This window comes from Apteryx rowi, unplaced genomic scaffold (genome assembly GCF_003343035.1).
Source record: "Apteryx rowi isolate R43461 unplaced genomic scaffold, aptRow1 scaffold_802, whole genome shotgun sequence".
Taxonomy (NCBI): Eukaryota; Metazoa; Chordata; class Aves; order Apterygiformes; family Apterygidae; genus Apteryx; species Apteryx rowi.
In genome coordinates, this window is record NW_020451097.1 from 219,763 (window position 1) to 237,892 (window position 18,130).

The following is an 18,130-nucleotide window of genomic DNA, read 5'->3' on the forward strand; positions in this document are numbered from 1 at the left end:
AATGGGGAAAATGATTAGTGTAATTAACATAACTCCTGTTCCATAAGAGAGCCAAAAGGCAAATAGAGATCTTTTTGTTTTTCCTCCCTTTTGCTGTGTAAGAATCATCTGAACTTCTTCAGGGTATCACCAAGGTCTTGGGACCTGACTTGTTCTTGACTAGTGTAAAATACATTAAGTAACATTAGAACCTCCTAAATGCTACCAGTTGTGATACCAGCAGAAGAGATGCTTCTAGACTGTGTCTGACAGAGGTATTGTGCCTTCTTTCTATATTCTAATACCAAATTCAATTGCTCAGTAATGAGGATACAGTTAAGTCTTACTGTGTTTACAGCTTGAAAGTACAGCAGCCATTTTTGACACCACAGAAGTTCCTGTGTGAGAGCTGGCTGCAGGCATGTCCTAACACTGCTGCACTTAGTAAATGGAAATAATCCACTTAGTTTTGCTTTGCAAACAGTAGGCATATGATTGTTGCTCGTGTGCTATATTTTGTTACTTCATAGTAATTTATTAACTGAATCTATAGAGATTCTGAAGCTTGCTTTGCTTTGAATATACTTAATTTCTTGAAACTTTTTTCACAATCTCTGCATAAAAGTTGTTGTTTTAAAGTAATGCTGAGTAGAAGACAAGCATATAGCTTCGGAGAGGCAGGCTGTGTGACTGGTTTTTGTGTGCAGTGTAATGTCTAGTGATGTAACATTCCAGTTAGCTCCAAATAGATTTTTGCGCCTCTTCAGAGAGGTTTTCCTTCATCAGATGGAAAAAGTATGGTTTCTCAGCCTTTGGTGTTATCATATCAGAATTTTTATCTGAGGAGTGCACCGGTGACAACTGTAAGCATAATACATGCATTTAGCAATGGTCTTTTTACTAAACGTCTGAGAACCGTTTTGCAGTATGCCCAAGACCATAGAAACATTTTCAAAGTTCAGAGTGTATAATCATTTGTTGTCATCCTTATAATTCATTTCTGGAGCAGTGACAGGTCTAAAATCCAATATAGTATCTTGCATGTGTAATGTTAGTCTCGAACCAGCAACATATTGCAAATTGTTGTCATGCAAAAAAAGATGATGCCACCTTCTCCTGAGAGCTTATGGTATAAAGTATTCAACAAGAATTGAGCAGTGAGTACACACACTGGGTACTGCAGAAAAGAGACGAGGAGTGAGTACACAAACTGGGTATTGTGGAACAGTTTGAGAGAAAAGGTTGGCCATGCCATGTGAAGGTTCATGGCGTAGTTAGAAAAAGGAAAACAACAAACAGAAGTATAAATGCAGTTCAGAAAGTATATATATGTATCTGTTCCCAAATGCATTTCTTCAGCTAAGCTTTCAAACTTATCTTAAAGTTTAAGTGTTCTCTAGAGCTAGTAAAAACTATTTATTTGCAGCAGTGTCCTATGAAATAATATTTGTTTAATCTTTACTTATTACTATATCATTTCTCTTTATTTTCAGAATCGAATACTGTATTGTTTGATTCTGAACTATGCTGTCTCACTATCCTGGATATATTTTGTACTTTAGCTGATTCTGGTTGATATATTTTACATGACTTTCATTTAAAATAAAATACTGGTATTTGCCAAACATCAGGGATAATGTGGAAATATTTGGGTTTTAATTTTGGCTCTTGAAACTTGAGGGGCTTTTTTGCTGGCACTTTGAAGAACTTCTTTGGAAGAAGTAGATGAGGCCTTCTACAGACAACTGGAAGTAGCCTCGTATTCGCAGGCCCTGGCCCTCATGGGGGACTTTAACCACCCTGATATCTGCTGGAGGGACAACACAGCAAGGCACAAGCAATCCAGGAGGTTCCTGGAAAGCATTGATGACAACTTCCTGAGACAGGTGATAGAGAAGCCAACAAGGAGAGGTGCTCTGCTGAACATTGTACTTACAAACAAGGAAGGGCTGGTTGGAGATGTGAAGGCTGGGGGCAACCTTGACTGCAGCAACCATGAGATGGTGGAGTTCAGGATCCTGAGAAGGGAGCAGGGCAAAAAGCAGGATCACAACCCTGGACTTCAGAGGAACAGACTTTGGCTTCTTCAGGGATCTTAGAAGACCCTTATGGGATAGGGAATCCCTAGAAGGAAAAAGGGTCCAAGAAAGCTGGTTGATACTCAAGGATCAGCTCCTCCAAGCTCAAGAACAGTGCATCTCAATGAGCAAGAAGTCAAGCAAAGGGAGCAGGAGACTTGCATAGATGAACAAGGAGCTCCTGGCAAAACTCAAACAGAAGAAGGAAGTATACAGACGGTGGAAGCAGGGACAGGTAACCTGGGAAGAATATAGGGATTTTGTCCAAGTATGCAATGATGGGGCTAGGAAGGCCAAGGCCCATTTGGAGTTTAATCTGGCAAGGGACAGGAAGGACAACAAGAAGGACTTCTATAAATGCATTGGTAACAAAAGGAAGACTAGGTGAGATGTGGGCCCACTACTGAATGGGGCAGGGGCCCTGGTGAGAAAGGACATGGTACTAAATGCCTTCTTCACCTCAGTCTTTACTGGTAAAACTGTCCGTCAGGAATCCCAGACCCTGGAGACCAGGGAGAAAGTCTGGAGAAAGGAAGACTTTCCCTTGATGGASGTGGATTGGGGTTAGGGATCACTTAAGCAAACTGGACATCCACAAGTCCATGATCCCACGATCCCATGATCCCACGAGTGGTGAGAGAGCTGCTGATGTCATTGCAAGGCTACTCTCAATCATCTTTGGAAGTTCATTGTGATCAGGAGAGGTTCCTGAGAACTGCAAGAAAGCTAATGTCCCTGCTGTCTTCGAAAAGGGCAAGGAGGAGGACCCAGGGAACTACAGGCCACTACTACTACTACTACTACTTCCAAGCACATGAAGGACAAGAAGGTGATCAGGAGTAGTCAGCATGGATTCACCAAGGGTAAATCATGCTTAACCAACCTGATAGCCTTCTCTGATGGAATGACTGGCTGGGCAGATGAGGGGAGAGCAGTGAATGTGATCGACCTTGACTTCAGCAAGGCTTTTGACACTGACTCCCATAACATCCTCATAGACAAGCTCAGGAAGTGTGGGCTAGATGAGTGGACAGTGAGGTGGATTGAGAACTGGCTGATTGGCAGAGCTCAGAGGGTTGTGATTAGTGGCGCAAAGTCTGTTTGGAGGCCTGTTGTTAGTGGTGTCCCCCAGGGGTCAGTACTGGGTCCAGAATTGTTCAACTTATTCCTCAGTGACCTGGATGAAGGGACAGAGTGCACCCTCAGCAAGTTTGCTGATGATCCAAACCTGGGAGGAGTGGCTGATACACCAGAGGGCTGTGCTGCCATTCAGAGGGACCTCAACAGGGTGGAGAAATGGGCAGAGAGGAACCTCCTGAAGTTCAGCAAAGGGAAATGCGGAGTCCTGCACCTGGGGAGGAATAACCTCATGCATCAATGCAGGCTGAGGGCTGACCTGCTGGCCTAGGGATCTGGGTGGGCAACAAGTTGAGCATGAGCTAGCAGTGTTCCCTCAGGGCAAAGAAGGCCAGTAGTATCCTGGGTTGCATTAGGAAAAGCATTGCCAGCAGGCTGAGGGAGGTGATCCTCCCCCTCTACTCAGCCCTGGTGAGGCCACATCTGGAGTACTGTGTCCAGTTCTGGGCTCTCCAGTACAAAAGAGACATGGAGCTACAGGAGCAGTCCAGCAAAGGGCTTCTAAGATGATGAAGGGACTGGAGCCTCTCTCATATGAGGAAAGGCTGAGAGAGCTGTGACTGTTCAGCCTGGAGAAGAGAAAGCTCAGAGGGGATCTTATCAATGCATATAAATATCTGAAGGGAGGGTGTAAAGAGGACTGGGCCATATTCTTTTTCAGTGGTGCCCAGTGACAGAATGAAAGGCAATGAGCACAAACTGAAACACAGGAAGTTCTCTCTGAACATGAGGAGAAACTTCTCTACTGTGAGGGGGTAACAGAGCACTGGAACAGGTTGCCCAGAGAGGTTGTGGAGTCTCCTTCTCTGGAGATATTCAGAAACCATCTGGACAGGGTCCAGGGTAACATGCTCTAGGTGACCTTGCTTGATTAGGGGGGTTGGACTAGATGGTTTCTAAAAGTCTCTTCCAACCTGAACTGTTCTGTGATTCTGTGAACATGATATGATAGGCCCAAGGTCAGACTTTACTCCAGTATTTTAAATTACGGGGGCGGGGGGGGTGGATAGCTGATGTAAGTAGTAATGTTAATTCTGAATATCTTTCATATGAAAAAGGAGTGACAGGTGCTACACCTACAGAACAAATAAGGAGCAGATCTTTACTTTGAAGGAAGAATGTCTTCAAATTACTTTAACTGCAGAAGTAAGTGTATGTGCAAGAAGGAGAAGAGAACAGAACAATAGTTTTGAGCAAGCTAGAATGAGGGAATGTTACGCTCAAGCTCTTCAATTTGCTAATTTTTTTTTCAGTATTCTGCTCTATCTGGTAAACCTGTGATGAAAACAAATTTGCTTTGTATGTACTTTTAATTTCAACTAACCTGGTGCATAAATATGAGTTTATTTGCTTTTTAATGAAATGTAGTATTGACGAAGCTGTGGTTTCTGCTTTTTCTTAAGCTTTACATGGATTGTTTGGTTCTTAAAAAGAATCACAGAATCACTGAGGTTGGAAGGGACCTCTGGAGATCATCTAGTCCAACCCCCCTGCTCAAGCAGGGTCACCTAGAGCACATTGCACAGGATTGCATCCAGGCGCGTTTTGAATATCTCCAGAGAAGGAGACTCCACCACCTCTCTGGGCAACCTGGTCCAGTGCTCTGTCACCCTCACAGTGAAAAAGTTTTTCCTCATGTTCAGATGGAAGTGTCTGTGTTTCAGTTTGTGCCCATTGCCTCGCGTCCTGTCGCTCGGCACCACTGAAAAGAGTCTGGTCCCATCCTCTCGACACCCTCCCTTAAGATACTTGTACACGTTAATAAGATCTCCTCTCAGCCTTCTCTTCTCCAGGCTAAACAGGCCAAGCTCTCTCAGCCTTTGCTCATAAGAGAGATGCTCCAGTCCCCTAATCATCTTTGTGGCCCTTCGCTGGACTTGCTGCAGTAGTGCCACATCCCTCTTGTACTGGGGAGCCCAGAACTGGACGCAGTACTCCAGGCCTCACCAGGGCTGAGTAGAGGGGGAGAATCACCTCCCTCCACCTGCTGGCAACACTCTTCCTGATGCACCCCAGGATACCATTGGCCTTCTTGGCCACAAGGGCACATTGCTGCCTCATGCTTAACTTGGTGTCCACCAGCACTCCCAGGTCCTTCTCGGCAGAGCTGCTTTCCAGCAGGTCAACCCCCAACCTGTACTGGTGACTGGGGTTATTCCTCCCCAGGTGCAGGACCCTGCACTTGCCTTTGTTGAACTTCATGAGGTTCCTCTCTGAAACATTTAAATGGATTATGTATTCATGGTTATCACAGTTAATATAAAGGTAGAGTAATTTTTATTTTGCAACATGATTTTATTTTCATTTTCTACTATAAATGAAGAAATTTAACTGTCTTTCAGGCTTCTTCAAAGAATGATGTTTTAAAAGTTTGCAGAAAAGAATATGAGGTATGTATGTATGTGTCTATCTTATTAAAAATCAGCTGTTTTATAAATTCTGTAAATGTATTTCATAGAAGGGGAGGGAAGTATCAGTCGTCTTAAAGTAGTATTTCTGGATATACTCATTTCTGTTCAAAAGTAAACTATCTCTCTCTACAGTTTCATAAACATGCAATTATTAGACTTGCCTTTTTTACAGACTTGCATACATCTTAATTTGAATGAAAAAGATGCAACTTTTAAAATGGTGATGTGGATTCTAAAATAGTTTGTTTCATAGGAATTTGTCTGCCTGAAGTAGGCATTCATTTAGAGCACTCGTTCTGTCAGAAACATTTCAACTTCTATAACGGAAGATTCAGCTTTAAATTGACCTAAAGAAATTAACATAGAATCTTATAAATAGACTATTTAATATAAATTCTTTAGAATTAATAATTTTATTGACTTCAGTGAAACTATATATTCTAGCAATTATTTTTACTGTTCTGCTCTTAAAATTAATCATGAGAATATTTTCAGAAATCTGCCTTCATCCATATTCTTTTTAACACAAACACGTTGAAGAAATGCTATTCTGATAGGACTTTCTTTCCTTTCAAAAGGTTTCTTAGTTAAAATCCAGATCCCTTCTCCCCCCTTTCATCACCTTTCCTCCTACCTTCTGCCCTAAGTTAGGTCATCCTGCATAAATCCTGTTCATAATCAACAGTACAGGACATCAAACAGATTTCTGTTCTTTGGTATGGGCAGAAATGTAATGTCTTTCCTATTTCCAGGAAACATTAAACAAACTTTTTTTTCCCTTTGGTTCCTTTATCAAAATAATGTAAGGAATATTTTCCTAAACTCTTCATTATTGAAGTTACTGTAGTTTGTTCTCTTGAAAATGAACTTTCATTTTAAGTAGTTCTGTCTCCTCTCATGCTGTGATATGCTATACTGTCCCCACCTGTAATCTTTCCCTCTATTATGCTGGTATGTTTCCTTCTTTTTTTCTGGATTTCTGCATTGCTGTAGGAGGTTGACCAATATATGTTGAAGGAGAACAGGAAAGGAAAGGTAAGAGATTAAAGAATACCTACGAAATGGCCATCTTATTTACTTTTCCCAGCTCTTCTTTTTCCAGTTTTTGTCTGGAATTTTGGAAAGTGGGTCCTTCACTCTTATTCAAGAATGATCTTGCTATTATTGGACAGAAAACCTTAATTCTGTCTATGTGCAACACTTTTAAAGAGAAGAGGGAGAAATTCTTAAATGATAGAAGGAGAAATCAGTCTTTCAGATGGAAAAGAAGGAAAGGGTTTGGGGGTTTGTTTTATTTTGTGTTTTGTTGTTGTTTTGTTTAGGAGTATTAGAAGTGTAGATAGGGATATTGTATTAGGGACAGAAATGAAATATCTGGCATGGTAGATCTTCGGTGGTTACAGATTTTTGTATGAAAAAGGATTAGCCTAAATATCCAGGCTCACTAGTACTCATGGAAAAAAGTAATTTTTATGCTCTCAAGAGACTCATTGCATGTGTAAAATTCAAGGAAGTTTTGCCTAAGACATGAGATTCCAGAAACTACTTCTGGTAGGAACCTGCACTGTTTCACACCCTAGTCATTTTTCCTCCTTCTTATTTAAACATTTTTTTCTTGGTGCCCTGGTGAATATGTTCTGCTCTTTATGTGGTCTATAAGTAGCTTCCATGTCTGTGACTGGTACCACACTTCAAAATCAGTTGGGTTGGTTGGGGAGGAAACTGAACAACTGGGATGGAGTGGCTAGTTAAAACTGAAATAGTTGACAATCAGAAACTATCTGTAAATCACATAGGTGCAATTTCATACCGGATGTGTTTGCCTTTGTGTTTAAGACTTCATACTTCATTTGCTAAAAAATGCGGATCCAATTGGGAATTAGTTTACAATATCGATTTTAGGGCTTGTTCATCAGATTTCAAGTCTGTTACTGAGGTATTATATGTATGAGTATATGATGTATAAGTAAAAACTAGCTTAATTAAGAATATAAAAGTGTAATTCCTTTTTCTAAAATGTTTTCATAGTTTACTAATTTTTGTAGCTTATGATAGTTGACTGAACTGTGCTGAGTACTTTTCAGCAGAGTTTTGAGATTAGGGAAGCAGCTTCATGAATTACCCCTTTAGCTTCCCACTAGGTTAGTGAGCAAGAAATATGCAGTAAGTCTTTGAGAATAGGCCACAGTGTTCAGAGCGGCAAAAAAAACCCCACAGAAGATAGCTTAAGGCCTGAGGTTGCTAAGCAGAGTTGCAGATTGTATGGTATCAGAGTCACTTTAGCACTGATGAGCCAGCTTTTCCCAAGATTAATTGAAGATTCTCTTTCTGTTGATCATATTTTTCTGGATTATTTTTACTTTAAATGTAACCTGTAATTCTTGTCATTTGGACATCTTATAAGTAGATGATGGAGTAATGAGCTACTCATTTTTGATCAGTGCATCAAAGATTTTTAAGTGATGCCCTATTATTTTTTCAAGTAGCACTATTTGTATTAATTTTAAAATTTTAACACAATGTCTGAATATTTAAAAATGTTACTGAAATGTATCTTCATCAGCTCCTTTTGAAAGATTTTATTTGGGGGGTGCTCTTTTCCTCCTCTGCTTCTCAGATAGTTGTTTTGTCTTCTTTTCATTTTCTGTCTGGTTGTGTGTATCTCATCTCTTTTATCTTTCACTACTTCTTCCAGCTTTCTACTATCCTGTTCATCTTCCTCTAAAAAGAAGGTAGGTAATAGTCAAAGGAAGAAGAAAAAAAGATGTGGAGACTGTGTGTAGGATTTTCTGATTTTTACTGTTTTAAAAGCTTTGTGTGAAGTTGAGGTTCATTTTGAAAAAATTACATGGAATACATGCTTGGGGGAGTAACTGAAACCAGTTTATAATGCTTGAAATAAGCTTTGAAGGCTTCATTATCATTTTTAAGATCACTGTTCTTTCTGTTGTGTGTGGCAAGGGCAGTGCTAGAATTCCCATTACAGATTGCAACTCGAAGTCTATACACTGCGTACTAGGAGTTCCTCTCTCTGCACTTGTGGAACTCCAGTTCTTACTTCTTTTCTTCTCATGTGTTCTAAATAAGCCATTGTTCAAGCTTCTTAAGTTAATGGGCCTTATAAGAGATTTTCTTCAGCTGAGCAGTATAACATCTGCTGCCATGTGGATGAAATGCAAGTGGAAATGCTCTGTGTTCTTCACTAAAACTAAAAACTAAAACTATTTTTGACACAATATCGAACACTTATGATGGCCCTACRCTATTAAAAGATATTTTTGTTCTCACAGATTTTAACAGTGTTTAACTTAATCTGACTTTTTTGTTTTCCTACAATTTTTAAATTCAGAAACTTCAAATGCAGTGCCTGCAGCTTCAAGTGCTCCAATAAGTATTCAGAAAAGTATTCACTGTGCTACAGTATTGGCTTGTTTTATGTTCTAGGATCATATGACGCAGCTTTAGGCTGAGGTTTTAGTGAATGCTGGCTACTAATTACCCCTTCTGAAAAATGCAGTCAGCAGTTTTTGGCTCTTATCTAATTGTGCCGATTACTCAGAGACAATAAATTATAACTGAAGGAGCTGTTTAGAACATAGTGTAGGAAAAGGTTCCAAAAATGTTTTAATGAACTCTTAAAGTACATGCCTGTGTGTGGCCTTGGAATGTACTACTTAAGAATTGGGGCAGACTCTGACCATATACTACACATTCTAGTTAATAGTATTGTTATCTTGTCTTATTATCTTGGTGCTTTTTCTCTCTGTTTTTTACTGTTCAAAGAAAGTTGGTAGAAAACGCATTGATCTTACTGAAATTAAGTTCCAGTGATTTTGTTTTACCTTACTGTCCATTTCTGAAAGTGTGTTCACTTCTTCACTGTTTTACATAGTTGAAGAAAATCTTGGCCTTAACTGTTAATTTTTGCATGTTTTCTGAGTTCTAAATGGATGTGCACCATCGTCTAAATCTTCAATTGACTCCACAAAACCTTAGTACGTTTTGTGGCTTTAACTTCTGTTGATAAATTCTAAGGTTGAATGAAGTCAAAGACAGATTAACAGGACTTTCATTGCTATTTTCACAGTGAAGCATTTGGTTTTCTAGAGTGTTTGTAATCATAGTTAATACTTTTAATTTAAGATGGCCTTAATTGTATAGGATCTGTTGTCAGATAGTTTTAACATGGTTAATTTCCCTGAGACAATAATACTAAATTTATTTTTCCACTAGAGTTAACGTAATATAGATTCCTTGATTTTTCAGGGAGGAAAATGAAGCTTTGATTTTTAGCAAGATTCTCTTATTTTCTGCTGTGAAAAAATAATTTCATTGCTGTTGTTTTTCATTCAAGGGAATGGTACAAAAGGCAGCAATTTAGAAAAAATGTGCTTATAATACAAAAACACGTCTTATGATTCAAAAGACTTCTTCCTTTACCAAAATGCTTTGCTCTGTGTGTTTGTGTGTGTGCATTTTGTTTTTTGAGCCGTTACCTGCAGCTGATGAGCTCCAAAAAGAGTGAAACCAGTTAGGTGCTGGCTAAAATCCTGCTTCAGGAGTTTCCAGTGGGGAAAACTGAAAAACATTCTATGCTGGATAAACTTTAATTGCCTTTTCAGTTTCCATAACACCAAAAGATCTTTGAGACTGTTTTCTTAAGGCATGAACACCTGTGTTGCTTGTGTCTGCCTGCCTCTTTCCATTCCTTCCATTTATAGTCTTAGTAATTTTAATGACCAGTTTCAACCATTTGGTAAAAAGAGAGAAGTCTGAAAGAGGAGATTAATGTGCAAGTAAAACAAATCATTCTATGTTTGTGTTCTTTAAATTTCAATATTGCCATCTCTGTTCACTTAATATTTCATTCAAAAAATGAAAATGGAGCATCTGTGTGTGTGTTTGTGGTTATACTATTGCTTTTATCCTCATTTTCCCAGATCTTGATGATTTTGTTCTTCCTTTAAGCAGAACTTCCTTTTCTATTCCTTTTCCCTTTACCTGTATGTCTGTTTTATCTTTTGCTTTGTTTCTTCTCTGTCTTTCTGTTCTCACAGTGCACCGTTTCAAGAGATGTTGGCAATATTAGGTAGCAGATTCAGAAGGAAGCTTGAATGGGCAGAAAAGCTGCTAGTATCTTAAATGTAATTGTTACTTGATTAAAGAAGGGGATTAACCCTGTATTCTGTAATGAAGTCATGGTTAATCACACATGTCACACTATGACTGTCTAAAGCTGTTATCAGCTTAATTTGACAAATAAAGGACTACATACTATTTTTTCTAAGATTCTCTCATGTCTACATAGCTATGCTTTTCATATGTGTGCCTGTACTTTCTGGGAAACTGAGCGGTTGTCCAGACCTACACAAAGAGCAAAGTCAGCACCTTAACTAGCACTGTATTCTGTGATGGCTACAGTTTCATGAGATATGGTGAGTTGCTTTAACACCTCAGTGCTGCTGAAAAATTTGTTCCTGCACCCTCCTGTGATGCCTTTTTTTCCACACACTTCCTCTCCCACCACTACCCATACAAATACACTTCCGCTTACCTTATTCTGGCTCTGGTATCTGGTAGGTCCTTCTATGAGGTGTTTTAAATTCCTAGCACAAGAGAAAAAAAGGAATGTTTTCTGCAGGCTCACTGAGAAAAGTCAAGTCATGGAAAGATGACTGTTGCCAGAGCTGGTGTATGGACGCACGCAATAATATAGAAGAACTGGGAACAGGAGAGAAGAGCTGAAAACAAAGGGGAGAAGAAAAGCAAGACTACCTCCTCTTGGTAGAATATGAGCTGTTACAGTGATTCAGCAGTCCACGGAACTGCAATTTCAAAGTACAGAAAGAGGAAGATTGTTTACCTGGTTAGAGGACCCTGTTTGTTTCACTAAAAAGGTGTATAAAATTTTACCAGAAGAAAACCTTGCCCCAACTTGAACCTTTTTTCGGAGGATGAACACTAGTAGACACCATAATTTTCCCAATATTTTGGGCTATTTTTGTGTGTACTTGTGACGATTTTTAGCTGAGTTTAAAGCAACTTCACATCATGATTCTAAGTGTTGTTTGTATTGACTGACAGTATGTTTAATGCTTAGTTATAACCATGACAGACAGACTTCAGCCTTTTCAGCAGCCTATACTGTACTTTCATTAATGCATTGTGACAGTAACAGTATTGGTTTGCGCCTGACTGGCTTGTACACCACTTTCCAAGGCTTGACGCGGGTTGGGTGGGGAGGAGTCCGATTTCAGTGGCTTCTGAGGACAGTCAGTTTTGATCACAGAGATGTTGGTTATGGCAGTTCCTATCTGGCAGTTCCTATCTGACAGTTCTGCCATTTTTGATACACCAAGGGTCCCAAAGAAACTGGGTGGCCACAGTGAAACAGTGGTTATCTGGTGACCATTGTCTGACATCTATAGAGAAAGAAGCATTGTGTTGTAAAAGTCACATGAGCCTTTAGGCAACAATATAAATATGTTCTTTACTTTGCAAGTGTAGGATGGTGATTCTGTCTGCATCTTCTGTTTTCCCTAAGTTCTCTTTTTCCTTGTCCCTGTTACACAAATGAGTGGATGATGGGATTTGCTTTGTGGGTAGTACAAAAGGTAAAATCTGAAATGAATCAGGTGAAAGCTTGCTGCTGGGATGAGAAATGTTGCTGCAAATTCATTCATAGTCTCGGGGAAATTCTGCGGTATCCATGGTTTAAAATAATACAGAGCTCATAGGAGTTGTTGCTGTTTCTTGGGAGTAAAGATGTAAAATTTGGTAGGAGATATTAAAATAATAAAAAGAAAATATCTAAACTGTTACTTTGTGAGTTGTTGGGCCATTGTTTTCCATTAGGCAGCCCTTTGAATTTTTGTATGGTTTGGATGAAATGTCTCAATGGACCTGTGTTTTAATTCCCTGTCACTAAAATTATAAGTAGCTGATGTTCATAGATAATTAACTTACATTTTTAGGTTAGATTTGTGTTTCTCCTCTTAGGGTCCTTATTTCAATGCCATATCTGCCATGGTTTATCCCGTAAATGCCTTTCTGACTGTGTATAGAAGAAAGTGATGTTGCTCAGTATAAGATTCAGTGTTGGGTCTGTCTTGTTTAAAATYCTGCCTTTGAGTGAGGTTTCCTCATTCTTTTGTTGAGAGGCTGCAGCACATCTTATATTTTTGCTGTACTAAAACAAGATTTTAATCCCATACTATGTTTGTGGATTGTTCTACATGTTTGTGTTTTCTTGTTGAGATGCTACGTAGAATACAAATTTATTTAATGAGAGTGGTAGGTGAAATGGAGGAGATCAGGAACTTTATGAAGAACTTTTTATGAAGAAAATGGTTGTGTGTTTTGTCTCTGTTAATCATTTTTGATAATCTTGCTTAGTGTTCCAGCAAGGTGTGGAGGCAGTTCAAATTCCTCTGCTTTTTCATAATTATATAATTTTAAAGTCTGATAATTGGCAACTATATTTTGGAATCCAGACTTAGAACTTCATGCTGTCACTGAGTTTCAGAAAACTTATATGCAGTACCTCCTTTTTTGAGAGGAGATCTGTGTTTTAATGTGGGAAAGAAAGCAGCTGTTTTGGGCAAGAATTCAGAATGTAGACCCTTTTTTCAGTGAATTGTCTTTAGATTAATTTAGAGTGCTCTGAAGCAAACGAATTGGATGTGTGTCCTCCTTCTTTTGTAGATTAAAATGTTATATATCCCCCAATTGTACCTTTTGGCTGCTGCAATTTGAGGGAGTTGATGGCATGCTTCAGGCAGTGTTTGATTTGGATATAATTTAATTGACTTCATAAAACTCTCCTTTTAGAAATAAAGAATACATTCTAGACTTATCTAATGTCCTTCATAAATACATATTCCCTTTGGTTTCCCACTCTGACACCTTTCTGGATGCAAATGTGTGTGTGCATGCTTGCGTGTACGCTCTTACTTGCACATATATGTACACTAGCTAGTTCTTGACTTCTCTGCTCACCTAAAATTCCTTGGTCTGCTTCACTTCAGTGTCCTTAAGTTGGTTCTCCTTCACATCAGCTTTTTTTTTTTTTTTTTAAGGGATGTGGAACTATATGCATTTTAACCTAGGAAGTTTGTGCTTTCTATGGTAAAGAGCTGAATCCTTTCTTATCCTTTCTTGTTGAAAGAACACAGGCTTGGTACTAGTTTTGTCATTTTTGCTAAGCAGAGCTTACTTTGCTTAGTAATTTCAAAATGTATTTAACTGTGGAGGTCAGATCTTGGCAAAGGATTTAGTTTTCATTTAAAATATCTGGTATCTAATATTAATTTCTGTTATAATAATTTAACAAAAGAAGTTTTTAAATCGACGCATGTTTTCTTGGAGTCTTTTCAACCAGTACTACACTGTTTATAGCATGAGTCCAGAAGAGCTAATGTAAATATTTCTTGTTTTTCAGTAAGAGAGTTATGGAAGGAAGCAACACATGAAATTCCAGATGTTTAAAAATTACTTCCTTTCTGTGAACTTAAGTCCCTAAAGTGGCAAATAAGGTCATTGTATAGGTGTATAAAAACAATCTTGGTAGTCTTTCTTCTGTGACAAGAATTTAGGCACCAACTTTTGCAGATGAAAAAAATCCTAAAAGCTTACTATTTATTCATCTAACGCTAAGGAGATTTTATCTGAAATCAAAAGTTAATTCCTTACACGACAATACAAGAACAAGATTTGGTCACTGGAAAAAAAAATTTCCACTGACTGTGTCTTGTTCCTTTGCTGTCACACAAGGAATTGCACTTCTTCTTTTGAAGACATGCTGCTGGCTGGAACACTTTCATTGAGCTGAATACGTGAGCCCAAATGTGAGAGGAAAGGAAGCCAGACATTCTCTCTGCGTGGGAAGAATTCGGCCAGCGATGTTGATTATTTCAGAGTAATCATCGATGAGATGATTGTGACAGGTTTATACTTTATAGTATAATTAATATCAGTAAGGCTGCGTTTCTAGTGTGATGCATGTTGTGATCAAACTACACAGTGATTAAAAGTCCAACCTTGAAGTGAAAATTGGCAGCTTGCTCCATTTAACTTTGAGAAAAGCATACAAAATCACCATGCATCTCAGTTCTTGGCTTTAACTTGTAAGCCATATTGTTGAATTTCTTAAGATTTTCTATTTGCATGTGTTAATGTGCAAAGTTTTCTTTTCAACATATATTCTTTAAAATAATAATCAATAAAACATTTTGGTACATCGTATTCCAGGGTATCATTTCTGATGTAGTCTGGAAAAATCTTCCTATTTAGTTGATTGAATATTTATGTATTTCATTAGGAGTACAAGCAGAATTTTCGTTTGCTACTTTCGCTGTTTTTATACGGTGTTTTTATTTGTTCCAGTTTAGACTGAATTAGAGCAGTAACAAAATTGAATTGGCTCCTAATAAGAAATGACTGACACTTGAATATTCATTTGAAGTTTTCTTACTTGTAACTGTATTTTTGTTTTGTTTTCAGAATGCTCTTTTTAGTTGTATTAACAGAAATGAAAGTAAGTATATAATGAGTAGTTTCTCCTTTTGTTTTTCTTTCAGATCCTTCTTTATAACTTTCCTCTCTAACATTGAAGAAATTCTGTAGGTCTTTGTTTACAAATCACATGAGTTTAGTTCCATACGACAATTAACCTCACACATAAACATACTTGCTCAAGCAATAGGAGGATTGGACTGCCTGTATAATTTATATAAGTATTTAACTTGTATATCACCATTTGTTTTATCTTTTCTGTCATATTTCAATAGTTGCTTAGAAGCACATTAGTTCTGTATGAAGGTTCTATTGATTGATGTCTCTGTAGAAAAGAAATGAGTGTCTCCCAGAATTAATTCTAGTAAAATTATTTCTCAAGAGCTGTATATTTAATAACATGACAAAAATGGATGAATCAGAATGATACCCTTTCTGAACAAGTTTTTGGATACTGCTTCCATATTTATTTGTCTCCTATTAATTTTCGTCTAATAATTCAATTAGAATACAAGTCTGGTTACTTTAAATAAAAACAAAACAGCTGAAGACTTGCTAGTGACTTGAACTTTGATTTCAAGACAGAGTTTTGGATCTCTTTTTTTTCTCCAACCGAACACAGAAACATGCTTTGGCTAGTTACAGATAGGCACGGTGTTTCTGTAGCCAGAGATTGTTTTGATGATGCCTAGAATTTGGTGGCTTGTTCCAGTAATATCTTGAGCATCATTCTGTGGTGTACAGATTTGCTTGTTTTTATATATAGGAACCCATAGGTTTTTCTGTTTTTGTTTTGTGGGTTCTTTTTTTCCCCAGTGGGATCAGTTTGTTGCAGTTATGCAGGTCATCATACAAACTGTCGGGAATATTGTCAAGCAATTTTTCGGACAGACTCTTCTCCTGGTCCTTCACAAATTAAAGCAGTTGAAAACTACTGTGCATCTATTAGCCCTCAGCTAATACACTGTGTGAACAACTATACACAGTCATATCCAATGAGAAACCCTACAGATAGTAAGTATAAAAATTACTTCATTTATGAAAATTATAAAAAATACTGAAAATGCTCGAGGATTTTATTATGTAAATGTTATTATATAAATAGTATTATTGTATAAATCTGCTATATAGATTATATTACTACATGTTTATATAATATATAATCATATGCATTTATACAATGATAAGTTTAGGTGTATTGCTGTTTTGGGGGGGGGGGTTTAATAATGAGTTTATAAATTCTACGTATCAGTTCCTGCTTTTCTTCATAGTTGATTCTGTTTGCATTTAAAAGAAGGAAAAGAATCATCGTTACCTGAGTTTATTTTAAAAAATGTTCCTGTAACACTTTTCTCTAAAGGCTAATATTTAATGTGTCTTGGTTGTTGTTATATGCTGGATAATTAACATTTTTTGATATATATATATATATWTTTTTTTTTTTTTAACAGGTTTATATTGCTGCGATAGAGCAGAGGATTATGCATGTCAGACTGCTTGTAAAAGAATTCTAATGTCAATGAAAACAGAGCTTGAAATTGTTGATGGACTTATAGAAGGCTGTAAAACAATGCCTCTTCCTCAGGATCCACTTTGGCAATGTTTTCTTGAGAGTTCAAGATCTGTTCACCCAGGAGTCACTGTGCACCCTCCACCTTCAACAGGCCTTGATGGGGCTAAGCTCCATTGCTGTGCTAAAGCAAATTCTTCCACCTGTAGGTCAGTATCTCTCTTCCCTCATTTCCAACTGTGAAAATGCTTCAGAAGTTGTCTGGTGCCAGCCCTTTGCCCAAATCCTGCTATGTAAGTCAAGTATTGACTTCTATGAATTGTTAGAGAGAAACAGGTTTAGGTAATCTGATGAGTGTCACATTCTGCCCAGTGCTTTGTTCTCATCTCAACAAGTACCGTTTTGTGAGAGGAATCACACTTTTCCATTTTCGGTGCTAACTTATTTTAGCAGAAACACTAGACCAGTGCAATCTGTGCTTTATTTGTGGTGGTAGTAGCCAATACTGCAACAAGCTGAGGAGGCCTTAACCAGATGCTAATGAGAACTAAGGGGAAAGTGAACAGTACGAAGTGTCAAATGCCTGATTGCTGCATGTTAAAAACCCGGCAGTATTCTTTAAAAAATACGATTTAGATTGTCCATGAAACATTGCCTGGGCAATATATTAATTAAATATTGGAACTAACTATTCCCATGTTAAAAAAATCTGACTTTGGTCAAATAGTTGCGTGCTTGCAAATAACTGTAATTGAGGTCTTTTTATATAGAGTGGTTATCCACTCTAAAAAGTGATAATTATGGCCTTTTAAAGGCATGTAATGTGATAAAATAAGCATGCAAAATTTCATTTTGAGCTGTTGCTTTTTTTTGCATTGAAGTTTAACTAAACAAAACAATTTGAATACAGCAGGATCTTATAGTAAAAGTTTTGTAGGAGGGTCCTAGAATTATGTTATTTCACAGAACATTGCAGCATAGGGCAGTCGGTGTAATGTCTTTTTGTTGCTTGCTTTGATATTCAGTTCTGAAAATTGATCCTTCCTTTACATATTCAATACAATAGACTTTAATAGTACAGTGAGGTTCCATATCTTCATTTTGGAACGGCTTCACAGCCACTGTAAACAAAGTGGCCTGGACATTTCTGACACCAGGAAGGAACTCAAATGCAGGCAACGAACAATTCATCTGCCTCAAACATCAGGGTGAAGGAAGAAATGTAGTTTTGTTTGCCTGGTTTTTCTGTAGCAGGAGAAGATGTGATCTGAAGTTGAAGGATGAGATTAAAATTTCTTCACTGTCATGTCAGCCTGGTTTACTACACATAAAATTGGCTGGGGTAGTTCTCACCTCATTGGTTCAGGTTTCCTGCAAACTCCAGCTTTGTGTTTGTGTTGAGTATTGCAGTTTTATACTATGAAGTTTTTCAGTCTTACTAGCTTAAATATTTGCCAGCGTTCTTAAACAAAACTGGAAAATTTAGAAAACTTGCCAGTAGA

The 18,130-nt window shown here is 37.8% G+C and overlaps 1 protein-coding gene across 2 annotated transcripts in view; it reads left to right on the forward strand.

Moving 5' to 3' along the window:
- Window positions 1-18,130, forward strand: part of RECK (reversion inducing cysteine rich protein with kazal motifs) — a 75,428-nt gene that overhangs the window by 23,683 nt on the left and 33,615 nt on the right. Inside the window, exons 1-5 of one of the 2 annotated variants that reach the window (XM_026089233.1) lie at window positions 5,565-5,584; window positions 14,378-14,550; window positions 15,107-15,140; window positions 15,935-16,132; window positions 16,570-16,837. In XM_026089233.1, the coding sequence (XP_025945018.1) occupies window position 15,140; window positions 15,935-16,132; window positions 16,570-16,837 (467 nt within the window). In that variant the 5' untranslated portion in view covers window positions 5,565-5,584; window positions 14,378-14,550; window positions 15,107-15,139. Of the gene's footprint in view, window positions 1-5,536; window positions 5,585-14,377; window positions 14,551-15,106; window positions 15,141-15,934; window positions 16,133-16,569; window positions 16,838-18,130 lie in introns of those variants that run through there. The other variant, XM_026089234.1, reaches the window with a different exon arrangement.